Source organism: Panulirus ornatus, chromosome 42 (genome assembly GCF_036320965.1).
Source record: "Panulirus ornatus isolate Po-2019 chromosome 42, ASM3632096v1, whole genome shotgun sequence".
In the NCBI taxonomy this organism is placed as follows: Eukaryota; Metazoa; Arthropoda; class Malacostraca; order Decapoda; family Palinuridae; genus Panulirus; species Panulirus ornatus.
Window position 1 is genome coordinate 1,826,748 of NC_092265.1, and position 21,997 is coordinate 1,848,744.

A 21,997-nucleotide genomic window follows, 5' to 3' on the forward strand; every position below is an offset into this window, starting at 1 on the left:
GTATAGATACATAAGAAACATTCACAATTACAGTAGAAGGGGCCAGAGCACAACAGACACTCGGGAACTTCCTGTAGGTGCCATCTGGCATTTGCTCCAAATATCCAGCGAAAGTGTATGACTGGAGAATATTATATGGGTCAGTGTGCCGGGGAGACAGTCACCGACGCTTAAGGAGACTGTCACCGACACTGACGTTCAGGGAGATAGTCACCGACGTTCAGGGAGATAGTCACCGACGTTCAGGGTGACTGGCACCGAAGTTCAGGGTGATTCTCCAAAGCTCAGGGTGTATGGCACCGACGCTCAGGGTGGCTGTCATCGACGCTCAGGGAGACTTTCAACGAAGCTTGGATGGCTGTCATCGACGCTCAGACCTGCTGGTGCTGGGGTTCATTAGTCCTGTGATCTGTCGACCCTTCGTCATACGGGTGGGGTCGCTGAAAGCTACAGACACCAGGACCCGTGAGTAGAGAGACCCAGTGACAACGGCCGCCTTTACTATCGTCAACATTGTAAACATTGAAACCCGACGGTGCCGGTAATTTTCGGTGCTGTACATATCATTTATACCCCTCAGGACCCGACAACACGTTCTTAACAGGGTTGTGAAATTGATGGGAAGGCTACCAACACACCACTAAAACGTAGAATGCAACAAAATGTAAGTTAGGCATGAACAACATACATTCAACATTCGCCTGCGGGCTACAAAGCACCATCTGTGGTGGGTCGCTCTTGTCGCATCAGCTCGGCTGTTTCGCTAGATTCTGGATTCTCCTGGCAACGATATGTATGTGAAATATAAACACTGAAGGTAATTAACTTGACGCTGACGACCTAAATGATACTGGCAGTCTATAGGTCCATAAAGCCCAAAATGATCAATTAACCAGAAGCCGTCTAGTTTTGCAGTCAACACCAAAGTGTGGGTGTTCGTGTTAGCTATGAAGGGAACTAACTATACACGAGTGATCGTCATGAAAAGCCCGTAAGTGGTTTCCTTTCTGGACTCATAATTTTTTGTCATTCTATGTGTACGTGCCACTCGTCACATTTCATTATTTTGATAAATCTTGGTGTTATTACGGTAGAGAATTGTATGATGCTCAGGCTGAGCTTAGTTCCCCCCCTCTCTCTCTCTCTCTCTCTCTCTCTCTCTCTCTCTCTCTCTCTCTCTCTCTCTCTCTCTCTCTCTCTCTCTTTCAGAGCTTGACTGGATCTTTTATTGGCTAACATTTCGGGTTTGTCAATACCATCGTCAGAGCCTAAAAGAAAAGGCTCGTGTGTACGTAATATCTATAGTGCGAGAATATATCAAAGTATGAAGTCTAGTACATCCAAACCACCCACCGTAGGCGACATGTTCCCCTGTGCTGCCCACTCGCTCCTCAGACAGCGAACTGTTAACATTGGAGTCCCTTCTGCCCTAAGGAAATAAATCCAGTATAGATAGCAGTAATAGACCAGCTGTGAGACTGGTTACTGTGGCTTTTAGGAGGGAGAGCGGTAGTCTAAGTGGCTCCTGTGATACAGCTAACCTACCCCAGCGAGGTACATACCTGACCTAGAACCGGGAGGTCTAGGTGAATAACCCTTCCTCCCCACCCGTACTTGGCTGACCAAACTATCCATTACATCTCAAGAGATCATTTGACCGGAAACCATGAAATCCTACAAAATACATCTAATGTCTTTCCTGCGGAGCACGTTTCTAATAGTATCTCTGGACAATTGTATCATTTAGTTTTCATTATGTATTCACAGCTTTGTAATTATTTGTTATTGCTAGAACATTTCATGAAAAACAAAAGCTTTGTAAAATATGAAAAAAAAAAATGCAGCTTGACCGTGTTCCTGTGTAGAACATGTCAGGATTCTACTCAAAGAATTTACATTTTGTTTTTGTTGCTAAGCAAAAAATAACCATGCCATTTATTGTCATTATCAATACTTCCATCATAGAACATTAAAATAATTTAATGAAGCTAAATGTAGCTAAATATAATGAGCATCAGTGTGCCCAACTCCTGTAAACTACACCTAACTTAGCCCAGATATCAAGGCCAGCCACAACGTTATGGGATCATTCTCATCCTCCGTCAACAATCTGCTCTAATAAGACATCATTACACCAAAGTTCGCTTTTGTTCAAGCAAAGACGCTGGTAGAATCTAAGATGCGCTAGCCAAACCAAACACCGCTGTGAACGTGCCAGACGCACACCATGATAGTCTGGTCGACACATAGTGATTAATGCTAGCTTTGAGGTTAGCCAGAGAAGCCACGACACACGGGACCTGACAAGTGGTATGATAACCATAGACAACTGACCAGTCAACGTTCGGCTGGCCTCTCCTCTTTACAAATGTTGTTTGTATCGGACAAAGAATATTGTTGATGATAAGGTTAACGACGATTTCGACTCTGCTTCGAAGCACTTGTCGAGCGCGTTTGGTTCAGAGCGTCTGCGGAGTGAAACTTGAAGCAAGATTCGGTATTTCAGACCCTCACCGTCCGTGTGTTGTGACTCTCCTGCGCCAGGTTTGTTTACATGTGTGAGTAGGCAGGCATGCAGTGCGTTTTTCAGAAAGACAGGAAGTGAAAATATTATGAATATCGAAAACTAGTGGTCAAGTGACAAGTACGAAAGAACCTGATCTGATTCAGAGAAAATCGTGATCACTTTTTCTATGGGACTGGAATGCTGCACCCCTCGAGGATGGTAAGTGAAAACAGCATTTTCAATCCCTTGTACACCCAGTAACATATAATGTAGGGATTTTTGTATTCATACCTACCTTAGACGTGCTGTGTTTTAAAACTACAAAAGGGATAGAGTTTTACATCAAATTCAGGGATGCAAGCAGTTAAGCACCCTAAATGGTGTTTACCCTTGGCTAGTGTAAGCCAATGGAAGCGTATTCAGGTTCGCATTTGGGTTTTGACTGATACTTGGGATTTACGTTTAGACATAAACGAATCCAACTCAAAAGCGTTCAAATTATTGTTCAAATTGAACGGCAACATATGCTCTCCCATCATGATTTGTGATACTCTAACCTTGAATCATAATTGTCACTAAAATGAATATTAGAGATATTCATTTAATATTCTGATTCATACAGACTGATCCGAGTTCCCTAGTGGGTAAGGAAGGCAAGCCAAAGATACTTCACAAAATGTAAACATTGCAGTAGATAGACTCACCTGGCATGGGGAGGCAGGCAGGGCGGGAGTACCACTTGTACTCGACTTTCTGTCCCAACTTGATGAGGGCGATATCGTTGTTGTAGGTTGAGCGGTTGAATTCCTGATGGTAGATGGAGTATACGACCCGATATTCCTTGCTGTTGGTCTCGATAGGGAAGCTGCGGATGTGATCACCGACCATCACCTGTAGGTTGTGAACACTCACCCTAACCGTGAGAGAAACTGTCGTCAGAAAACCTTTCCCTTTTTTGTGTTTAAAAGTGTAGTTCTGTATGGATCAGTGGTGCCTTTAGATCTTTATTAAGCATATTTTGCTGTAGCATTTCGGTGCTTTACATATGGAGGGGCGGGTTCTTATATTGCTGGTTGGCGTTGACATCACTGTTTTTGAATGATATTGGGGTGGGGGAAACTAGGTAGGTCCTTGTGCAATTGGCCAGTGTGCTACCTCTTTATTTTCGCTTAGTTGTTGTATAGTGAGGAGTACTGGGAATATGGTAGCCCTGTCAAGGCGAGTGACTAGCAGCCCCTCTACCTGCTGGTCTTCATCCAATATGAACGGGATGATCTTTGTTTGCAAGGTTCTCTAGATATCTGCCTAGCAAGGGAGATTTTCATACGAACGTCTATCCTGAGAATCTTTTTGTTAAATTTATTGCATGCCACGATGATTGATGGAATTGGCTTAATGAAAAATCAGATGAAAGAAGTCTGTAACTGGATGTATGATAATGAAGTACAGGTAATTATTTCTTTTAGTTGTAGCACCTTATCAGTATTTTCCTAAACTTACCTTGTAGAGGAAAAGTAATCGGAAATATCGAAGAACGGGAAAATTAATTGAAGAAAAAAATGTGATTTAACAGTGTAGCCACTGATGTAAAGTAGCTTTAGATACTGAACACTTGATTTTTTACCGTGTTATGATTTAGAAAATGTATTTAAAGTAGTTGGGCGTGTTTAAACGATGCAAAAAAAAAAAAACGAATAACAATAAAAATTATACGAGTATGTAAGGGTTTTGAATATAAATGATATTGTATTGTTAATTACGTAACCATAGTTGAAGCATTTGTAGTCCTCTGAAAACTTTCCCTAAGCTTTCTAGCAACCGAAATTTATATAGATTTTCTGTCATCTAATCAATATATACCAAACAATCGATAATCAAGAGCTGTTGGAGGCCTGCCACGCTAGAGAGCTCGGAAAACGCGATCAAACCATTCGACCTTCATCCGACCCCATCCGTGGGAAGAGGTTGGGGGAGGTCAATGTTTCTCTCCCAGCCCATCGGCTCCCCCATCCCTAGCCTACTCCGACATATTAATGGAGGATTCGAAAATATTATAATAGGACCATAAACACTCGGTAGCCGTCTTCAAATGTGGCTGCCACTCTCCTGAAGGACTTAATTTGAATTTACGGTGTTAACTCGGTACCTTTGCTTTTTCCCAGCTACTTTATATACTTTCTATATACTTCCAGCAACTTTTCTAAGTTGTAAAAATCACTAACAACGTGGAGCAACTGAAGTAGCTAACCACAGAATGTATATATATATATATATATATATATATATATATATATATATATATATATATATATATATATGGAAATTGCTTTAATTGAATACGATAATACGATAAGTTCAGGAATTTTTGATGATGCTGTGTCCACATTATTCGGTTATGTTTGTGCTGGTGTCGCAACAACTTAAGGGTATATAAACTGAAACAAAAATTTCATATTTTAATTGGCACTGTAATGGCGCTATATTACCCAAAAAAGTAAGCTAAATGTCGAGCGTGTGTGTATGTCTTACCCTTTGATGCAGTGGGCCGCTGTCAGGACGTATCGGTCACTGATGAGAGTACCTCCACAGTAGAAGTGTCCCTTATACATAATTGCGACCATCCATGGGTACTCGTTAAACTCAGCGAAGTTGCCCCCTACCACCCGCGTGCGACGATTGGGCAAACCACACGCTGTTGGGACGACGGAGGATGTGACATCACAGCAGGTAGCATAGAATGTCGAAGACGGGAAAGAATGGTCGGGTTAGTGATGTTACAACAATCAAGAGGGGGAACGTGTATTTATTAAATGCCAGGTGTTATGAGACGAACAAGATGAATCATTCAACGCAAACCAGATGCTTAGGTTGAGCCAGTTAACACAGGAGGAATAAGATGTTTCCGAATAAGTTGACCTGTATACTGCAGGGACAAGATAATAGCATTAAAGCTTGGGGATAGTAGAAGGACATGAGGATCGACTGAAGTAGGGGAGGATGAAGTAAACTTGGAGAGAAACTAGAGATACGATACGTCCTCGGGGATGGTATCACTTAACAAGTAGTCATAGGAAGCATACTAACACCTGAACAGAAGCAGAATGGTATTTCTAGTGTTGTGCTTAGTGAGTCAGAGAAAACGAAATAAGTTCACGTTGAGGCTTAAGGCAGGTTTTGATATTTCTTTATCATGACTTACAGCCCAACAACAAAACGGATTTTTTTCAGATACTTGAAATTAATGAAAAATTTACTTAATCATATAAGTTTTCTTTTGCTTTCGAAATACACAGAGTAATGAAGTATAGCCATTAAACATGAACTGCATATACACCAAACTGCATTGTCATGATTGCACTGTGTATGTAGATGATCGATGTATGTTAGTTATTTCGAGTATGTTGGTAAAGAATTATCATCTTATTGCAATGTATGTTTACCATGTGTGTTATGATCTCTAGTTTATAGTCACTTGATAAAAGACAACCATATTTGTATATTTTGACAAGATTATCTTCACCTGGTGAACTCTCTACACTGTCAAAACACACAAATTAACAGTAGCTGTAGGTTATCTTATCATAATCATGAATCATAATCAACTTTAGATACACTTGACCAACAAACACTGCTACACATACATCATTAGTAAATATTGATACTTATACTTAAAACCTCTTACCAAGTAAATTTACATAATCTAAGATCTTAATATATATCTGCATATCGATTATCAAAACACGTGGTCACACCATCATTACATTTTTGATTACGTGCATTTACACAGTTTTTACAGGAAGAAGTATTTACTCTTCTTGCTAACACATCTTGTGAAGACAAAGTTGGGTACTTTGAATATTACCTTAAAAGCATTTCTGTCACCAAACTTCTAATACATAAGACTTTTTGCCACTCCACAACCAACGTCGAGTGTGTCAGAGGACGCGGTAGTAGTTGACTAGCTTCACCGTAAGAACTGGGTAGTGGAGGACGAGGCAGGGAAAATGCTTACTTACACCTCAGGAACGCTGATATTTATGATGGTTAATCACAAGCAACACACACACACACACACACACACACACACACACACACACACACACTTGTATGTACTCACTTCCTGCACTATGAGTCCTTTCTATCCTTATGAGGCTCCTGCAGCACTCAGGAAGCTGGCCATGTCCGGTCGAAACCACAAGTCATGAAGCTCTGTGATGTGTGTGCGTCTATGTGCAGAGGGTGTAGAGCTAGTAGGTGTTCGGTGTCGCCTTTATGGTGGTTGCTTCGTGGGCAGGTTTGTTGTATTCGCTTTTGAGGGGGTGGAAGATCAGACAGGTGAGGCATAATCTAAAGTTAAGAGGATGAATTGTTTGTAGATCTCCAGGGACTTTTTTTCTGTCCAAATCTGGTGTTAGTTAATGTTTTGGTGTTGATGCTACTGGTGTGGAAAGCTAATGTCACGTGTGTGTCGTATGTGATGCCTAGTTAGAATGGTTGGTGTTTTATGCTCAGTGGGAGAGACTGTCCATTTAGGGCGACGGACGGGTGTGAACTGGATTTGTCTGCAGGGTTTAAAAGAGTGATTGAAGACGACGTGGGTGGAAATGCAGGCATTGTCTTCTGGAAGAGCAAATGTTCCAGTTGTGTATGGTAGTGCCACATGTTTTATGTTGCTGCTGTAGTGTCAGGGTGTTGTGACTGTGAAGTCGATAGATTCATTTTAAAACAAGGGAATGTATGATTTGCAGTTCCAGTGTCAAACGGAATATCCGACTTCTGTGAAATAAGTGACATGACGTAACGTGTGAGGTGTTCCCAGTTTCAAGATGGTTCAAAAACCCGAGGTCGGATTGGCATGAGTTCGAATCCTGGGCGCGGCATTCGGCCTACACCCAACCTTTATCCTCCTGTCGGTGCTGGTCGATAAATGGGTACTTGGCTTAGACTGAGGTGTTTGTACATACATAGGAATAAAGACATGGCACAAGGCAACACGAGTGTAAACTCTCCCCCCGTAACATAAATGATTATCACAGACAGTGGTCACACAAGGTCACCACACATGCAAATGCTTGCAAGCATAGTCAAGTTGCATGCGTCCCAAGAAATATAACGTTTATTTATGTACACAGTTTATTTATCATATTTCTTAGATATGCACAAACGTCATGTTAACACCACAGCTTTGGATATTAGTACAGACATTTAAATCATTGATGTAATTCATGTCCACATTTACCTCTCTGTCAGTGTCATTATAAAACCTAGGCAAGACCCCTTCTCTGTGATCGAGGGTCTCTTGCATCTCCAAATTTGCGCTACACTTAGTAGCAGGGACAGGATGGAGTCTTTTGAAGCGAGAAGTTTTTCGACGAGACTTTACTCCGTTTCTTCAACTAACGAATATATAGGATGGACAATGGTGATTTTTCACTCGCGGCGTAACCTCAAGCGGGGGTAATCCCACAGTGAATGTATATAGGATGGAATTTTCGTCTCTTTCTGCGTATCATCTTTCTTTATTCCCGCATTATGCTTCATGGTCCAAACTAAATGCGTACGTACGCGTCTGAGCCTCAGGGACAAGTGTCGCTAGTGTCCAGCAGATGCCTGGGCCGACCCGTCCGCCGTCTGCAGCGCCACTAACCGCCTTGTATGTCTCATTAGTAGATTCACGAGAGGTTTGTCTGATGTATGTTTGTCTCATATCAGTCTGTTTATTCTGAGGGTGAAGGTTCCCTTAGCAAGTTGAGATGCAATGCCTAAATCAAAGCAACACAAACGTTGTCTAATACCCTTTGCATATAACTTCCAGCTTTATGAATTTCAGCGTTACATATTCATAGTTTGCATAGCGGTAAATGATCTCACTTTGTACATTACATATCGCTCGTACTGGGAGATCTATGGTCAAAATATTGCCTCTATAAATACGGAAGTTTACGTTCCTAATGCTTGACATTACCGATGTCTGTCATACCTGGTGCACAGAGTAACTATCCCAGTTGTGTCGACCTGTCATTACCCTAACCCAGGCGATGGTATCTGGTTACCTCGTTTTCGTGATAGTTACAAACAAATTGATTTGTACGTAAACATCCAAAGCTGTAGTCATGCAGCAAGTTTGTTGACACCACACCCACAACAGACACTATATGACATATAGGTTCTCATATATATATATATATATATATATATATATATATATATATATATATATATATATATATATATATATATATATATATATGTATATATATATATATATATATATATATATATATATATATATATATATATATATATATATATTACAACAATCATTTGTTGAAGCAGTATGTACAAAGCAAACTTTCACTCTGAAAAGATTGAACAATCAATGATATACAGTCTGACAGACACTGAGCACCGGTGGCAAAGGTTTATATATATATACATTTGTTGTTTATAGCAGTTGGGCTATGCACAAAGCCACATTGTTGCGTCCAGTTAGCTCTACCTTACCATGGACTCAGAGGGTGAGGGTGTCAGGGAGATGTTGAGTGTGATCTTCCCAGCGATGGTGATGCTGCTCCTAAAGCTGTTGCTTGATGCCATCGCTGTTTACTTCACCTGCCATCCTGTGGTTGGGTCCCTCCACTCAGTGCCTCTCTGATGCACTGGCTATCACACTCTTGGTCACAGGCCATTGTTCAGGACTGACACACACTTGCTCTATTATTTGGTAAACGTTTGGGGTGTGATTCCATCGATTTTATGTTGGCGTAATTGTTTTTGAACTTGTAGGAGACTTTCAGAGTTAGAGTTATTTTTTAAGTGAAGGATGTTTGTGATCTAAAGATAATTCCTTACACATGAAACCACTTACTCGCTGGGAATGTCAACATGACGTTTAGTAATAACAAAATACATTGTTTCAAGAGTCATTGGCTATAAATAGTAATGTCAGTTAACCAACGTTAACAGCAACAAAATCTGTATATCCTGAAACAGAACATACAAACAAAACACTCGATAATATTAGAAAATAACCCATAAAACCTTTCCTGAAAACCTACACTAGGAACAATAGATTATGTACGTGATCCATTTCATCAATATTTTGCAGTGATATTGATCCAAAACTTAATTGTTATAACAGCGGACCATAGGAAAAGGATCATTAGACATATCTTAGATAAAGATATCCTGTTCTCGAGTAATAGATATATAGAAGGTACGATTGTTAGTGGCAAACTAACTGTTATCTGCAAAAAATATGATCTACGTGTGTGTGTGTGTGTGTGTGTGTGTGTGTGTTTGGTGAAAATCAGGTGCCTGATCTCCAACACCATTATGGTATTTGTAAAAATCTTAAAAAAGGAAGTGGATGAGATCCTCAAAGAATAAAGAAAATGTAAGGTTCAAGGAAAGCAGATAACCTGGTGGCGAGACTCGTGGATGACCACCTAGTGGAACCACGCACAACCAACCAGGGATTCGACCCTTAGACTAGACCTTCGCCTCACCAAATTCTAGATAACATAGCGATAACAACTTTACATTCATCAAATCTTTACATTGAATCAAAGTATAGGAATAAAAAACGCAAGAGATTTTTGTGAAAAACACTGCAAAATATCTGTGAAATAGACCATGTCTTTTAACTGAATCTTCATCTAGATTAGAATTGTACATACGAACAGTATATACATTAACAGTTATAATAGTAAGTAAGAATATCATAATTATGTTTCATGCAGATAAATGTATAACTTTTTCCCCCTGTAACAAAATAAGAGAAAAAAGTTGATTTGAGAAAACTGAAGGCGAAAAAGTGCGAGCAATATGTCCAAAATTGATTTGATATTTGGTTTACCAGAGAAGTTAAGGAAACAAAAAATAACGGCAGAAAATGTTTAAATTCGCATTTGATTTGTGACAAAAAGATAATGATTTATGATTAATAATATTAAGGAAAACGGGAAATTATAGTACGCTCGACGTCATGTACTCACAGCACGCGCACCGCTCAGCCGCCTCACCCGACCGCCCACCAAACAAGTGGTTCCAGAACACTCCGCCCTGGAAACATTATAGATTTATTATCATTATTATCATTATTATTATTATTATTATTATTATTATCATTATCATCATTGTTATTATCATTATTATCATCATTATAGTTGATGGAGAGGTGTTATAAGAGTACTCGATTTTCAGGGATTGTCGTTTAATGTTTGTCAAGATGTAAACTTTTGGTGCAGTGGTGTTTGAGTACCACTGGGATTGATTCATTGCTGGTTCCTGCTTAAGAGAGACGGAGTGTGTGCCTACCATGTATGTGTGTGTGTGTGTGACAAGAACGTGGACCTTTTGATTCGTCGGTCACTATGCTAAACCACTACGCAGAGACTTGTGTTTTTTGATTAAATGGCTGACACGGGATAAATGTTATTAAGCCTGAAAACACACACACACACACACACACACACACACACACACACACACACACACACACACGTGTCAGTAAACAGACAGAAAACTACACCGAAAGACTCAGTGGGAGAGGATCCTGAAGAAGGGAGGAAGGATGTGAGAACGCGAATGCTTTCAAAAATTTACACACAGTGAAAGCTTTACAAACCCTTCGTGACATGACACACTTGGTGACACGTGACACTTCGTGACATATGACATACTTCGTGCCAAATAACACACTAAACTTGAGTCCTCTTAACACAGAGCGCGTCCTGTATCCTCGTGATGTATATGAGAAGACCAAAACGCTTAAAACGCATGACTGGACCTGAACCCTCGTGACATGTAACATGGCAGACATGACTGCTCATGTCATATGACACGCCGCCTTGACGCACAACAACCCATGAGCTGCTGCCTCCCTTCGCTCACTGGTCTCTTTTGTTCAGTCGGCCGTCACCAGCGGGCACCGGACAATAGCACTATCTTCCCTCGTTAACCTTGTTCCCATACAAATCCCTACGTCCTGCCAGGGGGAGGGACTCTCGCCACTAACGCCCTGCTTCCCAAGGGTGATAATCCCTCTCGTCTAAGCTACCATGGTTGGTGTTCCGCCCTTCTTCTGGTACATTGTACGTTCTCTTGTTTTGAGTTTCGTCAAGAACGAGTCTGTCGTGAGGCCATACAAGAAGGTTTCCGGCGCGTTCAGCTTACCACACCCCTCGATGGAAGTTCAAGTTCCATCTCCTTCTCCTTCCTTTATTTCCAGTGTCGATCTTTAACAACGGAAGTTCCGGCTGTCATAGATGTACACTGCGAAATACAGTATCTCACAAAACTGATGGAAAATACCAGAGACGTCGACATGAAGTGTAGGAAGCAAGGTCATGACGATGTCTTTCATGGTGATGTATTAGAGAGAGAGAGAGAGAGAGAGAGAGAGAGAGAGAGAGAGAGAGAGAGAGAGAGAGAGAGAGAGACCACTTGCTCATAAGTCCTTGCAACCAGAGGACAAACAGACGCGGTGACCTTATAGACGAAGTCATGATGGAAAAACCAGAAGTTGTTTTGATAAAGAGACATGGAGTCTCACACGAGACACCAGCTGAAATCCCGTCATAATTAACCTCCCATTTGCACCACAATGATCGGTGACACGCAGGTGTACATGATGGTCATTGATAGATTTGATAACCTGGATAAAACTGTACAGGAGAGAATTCAGTAACAGGAACTAGTGCCCAGCGACAGGATGCGGCTCCAGGGCCCAGCAGGACTTACCTTTACACGCTGAGGTCGTGACCACAACACCACGACAGTCATCAGGAGGACCACGGCAGACTTCATAGTGATGATGATGACCTGTGTTCTCCTCTTGGCTTCATTTATGGTCAAAACTCTCCTCTAAAGTGTCAGAAGTTTGGTCCAAAAATCTTCGCACTATCTACGCTTCATAACGCTGTATGAACCGGTGATTTCTGGAGACCTGAAACATCTGGATTCGTGGTCGGGAGGTGTGAGTGGCGTGGCGTCCTCAGCGAGGGCCCAACACAGGGTATTTCGTCTACAACTTGATGCTTCACGACGCTACTGCCTCCACGTCCTGACAGCACTACTCCTTCATCGCCACACTCATATCATCCGTGAGAATTGATGGTTATTGTATAACTAGCAAGCCGTTGTGAGGGTGTCGAGTGGCTTTAGTCATGGTGAGGAGGAGGCAGCAGGTCAGCAGCAGTGGGCTCGAGTTGAGGGGATCAGCAACTGAGTCCGACAGAGTGTGTTGTGCTCCGTCCGTCCTCCGTCCACGGCACCTGTGTTGGGGTAATACCTTTAGTTGACCGTAATGATAGACACGCGAAAAGTTGCTCAAGGGTTTCTTATGAAAGTAGAGTTGATCTTAAATCAGTAAAGAATTATAGAATATGTGTACATGAAGATATGATAATCGAAGTCTATGGGACAGTATCTCACATATATGATGAGTGTAGAACAGTTTGCGTGAAAGAATGCAGAATTTTGGTAACAAAGTATAAAAGAATACACCATCAGGGACGTTACTATAAGCATTTGACAGGTAAACTGGAGTGGTTTCAAAATCTTTGCAAGTTGTCGAGAATCAGTAAGGGTGCTGTTTAGGGTTTCCAGAAGGGATTGTAGATATCTATTAATATTCTGGTATTGTATTCTAATGATGTCCTGTTTTAGCGTTGCGTTTTTCAGCCAATGCAGTGTTGTGTTATATTCTACTATCATGTTCATTGTTAGTACAATTTCACCATATAATCAGACGTACGAGAGCTCGTCTCTAATGCCAAATTTCATATCTTGTTTACATTATTTCCTTGACTTGCCCATCTGTACTCTAGATACCAAACGTTAATTGCTTTATGAGTGTGTTGTCCATCTTGGCCAAGGTAGATGTAGGTTCCACATAATGATTGGGGTGGGTGTTGCAGGAGCAAATCCCGTTTGTCCAAGTTGTACAGAATTCATGTAAGAGGGAAGATATCGTTGCAATCCTGTACTGCTTGTCCACAAGATATAATTACACGAATCATGACAATCTTGGCTACATTTTGCACGAGGTTATAGAACTGTTGGGAGGTTTGGTTGTTTGACTCATTGTCATGATAATCTCCAGATGACCTGAGGAACTGGTCATTATAAGTGTTTTACCTTCAGTGTTTAGATTAGATATCAGTAACTATTTCTCATTCCCATATTCTTTAAATTTCATTCAAATTATGCTTAGAATTTTTGCCACACACACACACACACACACACACACACACACACACACACACACACACACACCTCTCGATCTGTGGTTTAGCCCAGTGAACGTTGTCATCTTCCTCATTGCTGCGGGAGCCAGTACACTGGGATCTTTGGACGTGAAGGGAAAAGTCTATATACTATCCATTCTCTCTCTCTCTCTCTCTCTCTCTCTCTCTCTCTCTCTCTCTCTCTCTCTCTCTCTCTCTCTCTCTCTAATCTTCATAACGAGAGGTATGTACCTAACTGAACAAGGAGACTTGTCTATGAAACAAAAGATTACCAGGAAGTCAGTAATCACACATAACTGAAGTTCGTAAAATGATTCAGGCGCGTCGGACCGGCTCTTATGTCAACGTTTTGTTACGGATCTTGACTGTCACTCTGGGTAATACATGCCATTGTTGTGTTATAATGAGTCATTAATGTAGAACTTGTCAAACCATGTCAGGCTTGTCAGCCTTCTGTTTTTTAGAATTACGTAAGATAAAAAAATGTCTGCTTTTCTTTGACCGTCGTGTGAAGCTGTGGGCGGAGGTTGCGAGGCGAGGGTATTGTTTGCTCACGTCTGACTTTCGGGAGAAACTCTATGATGTGTGGAGGAGAGTTAACGGTAGAGGACGGATGCTGGGCGTTACTGTTATAGTTAGAGGAGGAACCCTACTGTTGGCTGTGGAGTACGACCTTGTGGCGACGCCGCCATGACACGTATGTACACGCACGCACGCACGCTCCCAGCCCACCACTAAACAGTCCAGCAGGTTCCACCATCAGGGCAGCCACACACTATATCATCTGCCTGTGATTCACCTACTTCCCTAGTCCTTCACCCAGCCACAACCACTCTGCCAGCTACACACCCGCCCACCATTGTCTCACGCAGATTTAAGGTGTTGGTTAGTGTACATGTTTCTCACGTCCACATCTCCAACACTTCCATTCCTCTTTCCTTCTGTCCTGCCGTTTGAGTTTCATCTTTCCGCTGCTCTGCTGTCCCCGTTGTCTACGTCCGTGTCCGCTGTCAATTCCACACCGTAAAACTTTACGTTCGAGATCTGTTCTCAGTCACGTACCTGACTTACGGCGTGAGACTTCACATGCAGATGTATACTGATGAGCAGCGCTTCAGCACCTTACCAAATGTATGTCGCCTAGACATAGATTCCACGCTTCAGAGGGGAATAATCATAGATTACTGTGCTTGTGTTTAGAGAGGTACTTTGAATTCTTCCGTTTCTGCTTGATTTCCATAGCCTTAAAGCAGAGGTCATCAACTTTCTACATCCTCTGAACCGTCTCAGTCTCGTGAAATATCCCAGGGATCCACATCAAACTCTCGCGGAACTCAGCTTGAAAACCCTTTACCTACAGCTCCATAGGTCAGACCTGAGGTGGACGCACCTTAATGACCTCCTCACCACAGTAAACCAGACAACGACCGGAAATGTTAAGACTCTCCATGTATGGTCTTTGATCCGAGACGCCTGGTTTGATACCTCGCAGTCTGGAGTTCGGATCCCATTCCTCGGTAGCTCCGATTGCTCTCACATGTTCCAGTAAACAGAGAGCGGCGGCTAATAACCCTAGTTCTTGTAGTATGAACTGAGGTGTCGAGTTTCCCGTCCGTCTTTTCCAGTGTAGTGTGTTTGCACTGGCCTAGGACGCAGTGTACACTGAACCTGGAAGTCCTCATTACTGATACAATATCTGAAGTTGTTAAGATTTACGTTTGGTGGAAATAGACGGTCTTAATGACCCGGACAGTTCTTAGGCCTAAAGCCTAAATAACCAGCCAACCACACCTGGTTCAGATGAAGTAAATACTTGTCTCGTGAAACCCGACATGTAGGTCAGTGACGCCAACGTTTGGGTGAAATACATCACAAGAGCCACCACGAGAGGAGAACGTGAATAATAGCTGTGTTGCGGGTGATCACCTCCGACGTGACACTATTACCTGGAGGATGAGGTCCGTGACGACCCTGTGTCATGGCCCGTAGAGGAGGGACGATCACGGAGGAACACTCGGCCAGACTCAACAGCCAGAACTGAGAAACACACACACACACACACACACACACACACACACACACACACACACACGGGACGGTGGCAGAACTTAAAACAGATTTCTCCATAGAGATGTTATGAAGTAACGTGTCTCGTGAAGTTCTTAATTACTGATACAGTAATGTAGTGGGTACAGTTCCCGGTGCCGTAGCTGGAGGCTTTACCAGATGATTTGAACAAATATATTTTCTATAATGTATCTCTGATGTTCGCTGTAGATTTTGCCTTTACGACATTCGGGGTGTTGATTGTTGTTGAGTGAACGTTAGCCATTGGTATATACGTATGGGTAATGTCAATGGAGAAGTTAACATTAGTGTGAAAACATTTCTCCTTACACCGTGTACTAACCTCACGCTGAACCACTCTGTATCCTCTCAGCAGGTACACCTTCACTCACTCACTACATCGTGACATACCACATCACCAGCGTCCTTTAGCTACACTCTAACCTCACTCTGAACACTCATAAGGGACAACAACATTGCACACCCCAGACCAGTAAAGTATAGCCATTAGTTTTATTGCTTGATACTGAGGAGTGTCTGGTACACACTGCCACACGAAGAGAAAGGAAGCCAAGAGGAGTAAAACGATAAGAAGTTGATAGCATGGTTATCTCAGAAATTGACGTCCCATTTGGGGGCGTGTTGCACAAATGAATAACACGACCTGTGCCAAAGTATTCCAAGTATATATGAATAGAAAATGAATGATTCAGACATAGTGGCCTGAGTGCTGCTCTTTATATGTAGTCGTGATATGTGATGGGTATCAGAGGGAATGGGTCATCTTGCCAGGATTTTTGCCCATAGTTGACGTTGTGATGTAATTCACGTAAATGTGAGAGAGGAAAGGTAAAAGGATAGGTTGGTTCGTACAGGTTGAAATGATTGTTAAGTTCATCAGAGTTGGTTTAAGTCCGGTTAGTTTCAGATGTCGCATAGGTCAACGTTTTGGTCTGCACGGTTAAAACAATGAAACTCTGAGCATATGTAGCGGCTGTACGTGATTTGTTTTCCTTTCACGTGCACGTGTGAGTTTTCCACAACCAAAATTCATAGAACATTTTTGTGGCACTGGACTCACGTGAAGTGAACGCCACCTTATCAATGGAATTACTTCCTGACTCACAGTATACCATCAGGTTTCTCTTCTCAGCTGCGTGATGACCGGTATGTGTGTATCTGATCTTATACAAGAAGAGAGAATTTAAAACGTTAAACAACAGTTGTAGCAGAAGGTTGGCACAATGTAATACTTCCACACTCGTGTATATTAGCCGGTAAAGACACCTCTAAAGATGTGTTGACCCAGCAGTCTCCGAGTGTTTGAACTGTCAACACCAACAATCGCTCAGCAAACACCCGCAGTTAGCAGCTGTTGACATGGTAAACACTGGCATTCTCTAATACTCGACGGTAAGGATGTGTCTGTCGGTTCTCAGTCTGCATCAGTGAGGGTCTTTGAGGATGATAATGAAACCAGGGATCGTGCGAGGACCTGTATTGTCTCTGGAACCCCTGAAGGTGGTTGGTGGTGTCTTGATTTAGTCGATTGTTTATATTTTAGCTTCGACGGATAAATTGAGCCCGACGATCAATAGCCCTATAGTCCACATAACTAATCAACTGACCAATCAAATAACTACTTTACATGTTGTTCAAGGTCAAGGTTCCCATCCTCTGCTGTTCTGTTGACCTTCGTTCAGATCAACCTACCTACTCCTACGACTCTCGCAGCACTCACACCAAAGTCTTCAGTTCCTGTCTTTCCACGTGATGATCATGGAAGGCACAAGGCTTTAGCCACCTGAACCTGAGATCATGATGACAGTTGTTCATTGTTCACATCCAGCAGCCTTAGATGTCGCACCTTACAGCCCTCGGGCACGACGGTACGACCCATGGTAACGTGGAGTTTAACCTAACCTTAAGGTTCGCCACACCTTCACTGTCAAGGGACTGATGAGATGGGAAGTTCTGGAGAGTGACCTCTGCCCCGGGACGTCAGAGACGTGTCAGGTGGGGAGAGAAAAGTCAGCGGAGACAAAAACAGAGTCGCGGTGTAATCATCTGTGTCTGTGATTCTTATCACTTCCGAGACAGACACTTCACCTTCTCGTGATTGCCGCCACGACCTCATTTCTACTGACAACAGTTATTCAGTCATCAGCATTTTCATAAAGAGAAAGTGAGCTAAATTTTCTTCGGCAAGTGATGAATCTTTCTGATCCTTAACCAAAAGCTTCTCCAACACCAGCGATTCAACCTCTCCTATTTTTCGATAAAACGAGTCTGTAGCTAATTCTCCCATCGATAAAACCGTACTTTCCAGCATTTTACTTTCCGATAATTCTACTGTGGATGATTCCACATCTAGGTCTTCCTCCTGCACCCTCCCACTAAGCCAAAATGCCATATCGTATATTTTCCTTGCGCGAGATCCTGCAAGTTCTTTCCACACCACAAGGGAGCACAGTGTATGGGTCGGATGGCCTCCCTGCCTATCAGAAACATCAGTTCTTGACTGCTTATTAATTTTCGCCTCTGTCTAAGTTTTCGAACCTTCCCTTCCTCTTGAAGTATGCTTTGTTCCGACCCATTCATAAAATAAGGACAGCGTCCTACAAATTTGGTTCACCCCACCTTTCTCTTTCCTACTAAATCCCAAGTCTTGTCAACTGTCTGTGTCGTTTTCTGGTAACAGTTAGTTAGTCAGTGCGTGCTTCGGCGATGCAAGGTCTGCTGGTGATCTTCCCTCCTACGTGACCCACTCAGGTCCGCCACTCTCAGGAACTTTGATATATCTTTTCACACGACCCTCGACATGAAGGCATTTGACAGGATGTGGCACAAGTTTTTGTTTACTAAACTTTCTGCCTGTGGATTTTCTGCACCTCTTTGTTCACTTCTATCGCAGTAGATGGAGGGACCTCCTCTTCTGCCGAGATTCTATTCCATTATTTACACTTTTACTTCTCTTCATAAGTAACATTTCTTCAACCTAACTTTATTCTCTAACACCGATGATTTCACGATGCATTTTCCAGCTCACATTCCTTCCTCCACTCGCTGTTATTTTTTCTACTTATATCTCTTTCGGAATCTCTACCGTCTGATTCAGAACAGCACAGATCGACCACGTGAACCTTACATGACGAACGTTGTAAGATCTGCTTCCTCAAAGCCACAGGCGTTACGTCGGTTCTGTAACTGTTTTAGTCAATACACATGTTTCCTGTCCACATGGGTTCTAATGCTACTAGATACCAGTTCGTATATCTACGGTGACTCTGACCCCACTTCCCTTTCGGCCAGAATGGGATCAGAAACCTTCCAACTTACCGATTCGTTTGTTGTGTCCGCGGGGTGTCATCACTGGAGCAGGTCAGGTGTCTGCTCTCGGGTTGCCATCACTAGTATAGTTCGGTTCGTGTGTACGATTGCGAGTGCATTGGCTCACGTCAGTCGTCGTGTTAACAAAAAATTAGTCAGCATTTTTCCAGTCCACTATTATATTTTGATATATTGTTTATGGCAGTTCGTGTGACCAAGACTTCAGTCTGCTATTTCAAGACATCAGTTTCATTTAATGTCTGCTCAGTCATAAATCTGACAAATGTTTACTGAATTATGTTATGTTATATCCCTATATATACTGAGGCTTCAGTTTTTGTGAGATTCTACATCATACTAAACTATTCTGGACGTTTCTTCGGAGATTCTTAATCCAAACTTGACCAGTCGTTCGTGAATGAAGTTGCGTTAGGAGACGTGCAGAGCCCACCAGACGCCTGCAGTGTCGAGGGAAGGTAGGCTGACCAGAGTCTCACTGTGGTAACTCGCTTGGCATGGTGCACATTAGTGATGCAGTAACCGTCACATTATTTTCTGTCACATTAACATATCTGGACACAAAATCTGCCCAACAGGTGAATGTGAACGGCTCTAGTTAAGGTGTAGGCCTGGGCCGGGTGTAGGTAGGCCTACGTGGTCCTGACACCTCACGTTAGTAATGATGCGTTAAGCCTAGTCTTGCCTTATGACGTCGTGAACCACTAGACCTGTTCTCTCCCAGGCAGGTAGGGAGAGTTTCGTTATGCTTGAACCCACGACTGATGTCTGCCGCCGCCTCTGACTTCAACAGGATGTTCACAGGTTAAGTCAAGGCTCACCCATGTCATCTTTAAGATGTGTTGAAGTCGGACAAACTTTTCGTACTTTCGGGACGATTTTGATACATATATATCTGTACGTACTGAAGTTGAGGGTTCAGGTGGGACGGGGTTCTCATCCACCGTGCCAGCCTCGCATGTATAATGCTTTCGGTTCCCACCAGCCATCATCACGGTACCAACTCACCTCTCGAGATATCCGGACCTCTCTCACCTCCTTACCTGAATATATGACTCGGCTCGTGCGACGTCACCACATACCATTATACCTTCATCCACTTAAAGCATTTGTCCTTTGAATTACTAACGTCTATCATCATCTCGTGTTAATCTGTATCTCGATATATTAAGCCAGTTATATGATCATTTAATACCAAGGAAATCCTACGGGAAGCGAGATGTCGGTCCGTCTTAAGCAAGCATGTGCAGCTGAGGGTGTCCACCTCTGTCGCTCAACCACCCACCCACCCACCGTACCTGGTCCCCACAACCACCCACCCACCCACCGTACAATCAAACCATTTATCTTGAAGTTTTTAACCAGTTTAAGGGCCATAAGGATAGCAAATAGTTCTGTTTGCAGTGTAGTTGCCCAATTATTGACCCGAGTCGCAGGTTACCATCATTACCATGAGTACTGGTTACAACATCACTGCCAGCCGCACCCGTGTGATGTTGTAGCCACGCAACGGTATATATGATTTTATAATCGCTCATTCCAACTCTCATTTGCCCTCCTTTTACACCCCCTACATCTTCCTTTTTGAATAACCGCCTGCCACTTTTTCATGTACATCTCCCAATCCTTCGCACGCCCAATCGCCTTTATTTTCTCTTTCATCAGCAAATTACCTTCTTCACTCAGCAAAGTTTTTTTTTTTTTTCTCCTGCCCTCTTCCTCCTACCTACCGAGTGCCACACAGTTCTCTCGCACTTGTAAGACGAATTTCCCTAAATGCCTCCCATTCCTCACCCATTCTATTAACTTCACTCACAAACTCTCAGGGTAAGGGTGGGAGCCGTGACTGCCACCACCGTCCCCCCAGCAGGCAGGAGGGTGGGAGCCGTGACTGCCGCCACCTTCCCCCCAGCAGGCAGGAGGGTGGGAGCCGTGACTGCCACCACCGTCCCCCCAGCAGGCAGGAGGGTGGGAGCCGTGACTGCCACCACCGTCCCCCCAGCAGGCAGGAGGGTGGGAGCCGTGACTGCCACCACCGTCCCCCCAGCAGGCAGGAGGGGGGAGCCGTGACTGCCACCACCGTCCCCCCAGCAGGCAGGAGGGTGGGAGCCGTGACTGCCACCACCGTCCCCCCAGCAGGCAGGAGGGTGGGAGCCGTGACTGCCACCACCGTACCCCCAGCAGGCAGGAGGGTGGGAGCCGTGACTGCCACCACCGTCCCCCCAGCAGGCAGGAGGGTGGGAGCCGTGACTGCCACCACCGTCCCCCCAGCAGGCAGGAGGGTGGGAGCCGTGACTGCCGCCACCGTCCCCCCAGCAGGAAGGGGACCAGGCAGCACAAGGTGTGTGTCGCAGCAGACACTCTCATTACCCGCCTCCACACAGACCATTTTCGCCGCTTCCGGTCCTTTTTCAGACATCCTGCCCCCGTGTCAGATTCCTGTTCTTAAAACGCCACACCCTACCACTAATGTTGTCATCTACCAAAAAATTAGAGATTAGAGTAAATAGAAATACATGGGAGATTATCGGGGAACAGCGTCATGGATTCAGGAAACTGAACTTTAAACCGATGTTCCATATAATGTTACGCTGTTTCGGCTTGCTTAAATGAATCACCTGACCGCGATTGCCACCTGGGGTTCACTATGAACACAGACCTTCCACAAAGAGGCCCCTCCTCTTATAGGGAAGAGAGAACGAAGCTCTCATATGTCGCTGCTCACCTCTTGTAGTTCCGTTTTCATCAGTCAGTTAACGGAATTTTCATTGTGTTGATGTACACGTTGGTGGTGTGCTAATTTACATCGCTGGGTCGTAATCTC

At 43.4% G+C, this 21,997-nt stretch overlaps 1 protein-coding gene across 1 annotated transcript in view; it reads right to left on the bottom strand.

Annotated features, from left to right (window-relative positions):
- LOC139761816 (trypsin-like) overlaps nucleotides 1-21,997 on the bottom strand; it is a 38,572-nt gene that overhangs the window by 5,483 nt on the left and 11,092 nt on the right. Inside the window, exons 2-5 of the mRNA XM_071686307.1 lie at nucleotides 12,251-12,783; nucleotides 10,504-10,570; nucleotides 5,036-5,198; nucleotides 3,211-3,419 (exon numbers count right to left, since the gene is read on the bottom strand). Of these exons, the coding sequence (XP_071542408.1) occupies nucleotides 3,211-3,419; nucleotides 5,036-5,198; nucleotides 10,504-10,570; nucleotides 12,251-12,316 (505 nt within the window). The 5' untranslated portion in view covers nucleotides 12,317-12,783. The remainder of the gene's footprint in view (nucleotides 1-3,210; nucleotides 3,420-5,035; nucleotides 5,199-10,503; nucleotides 10,571-12,250; nucleotides 12,784-21,997) is intronic.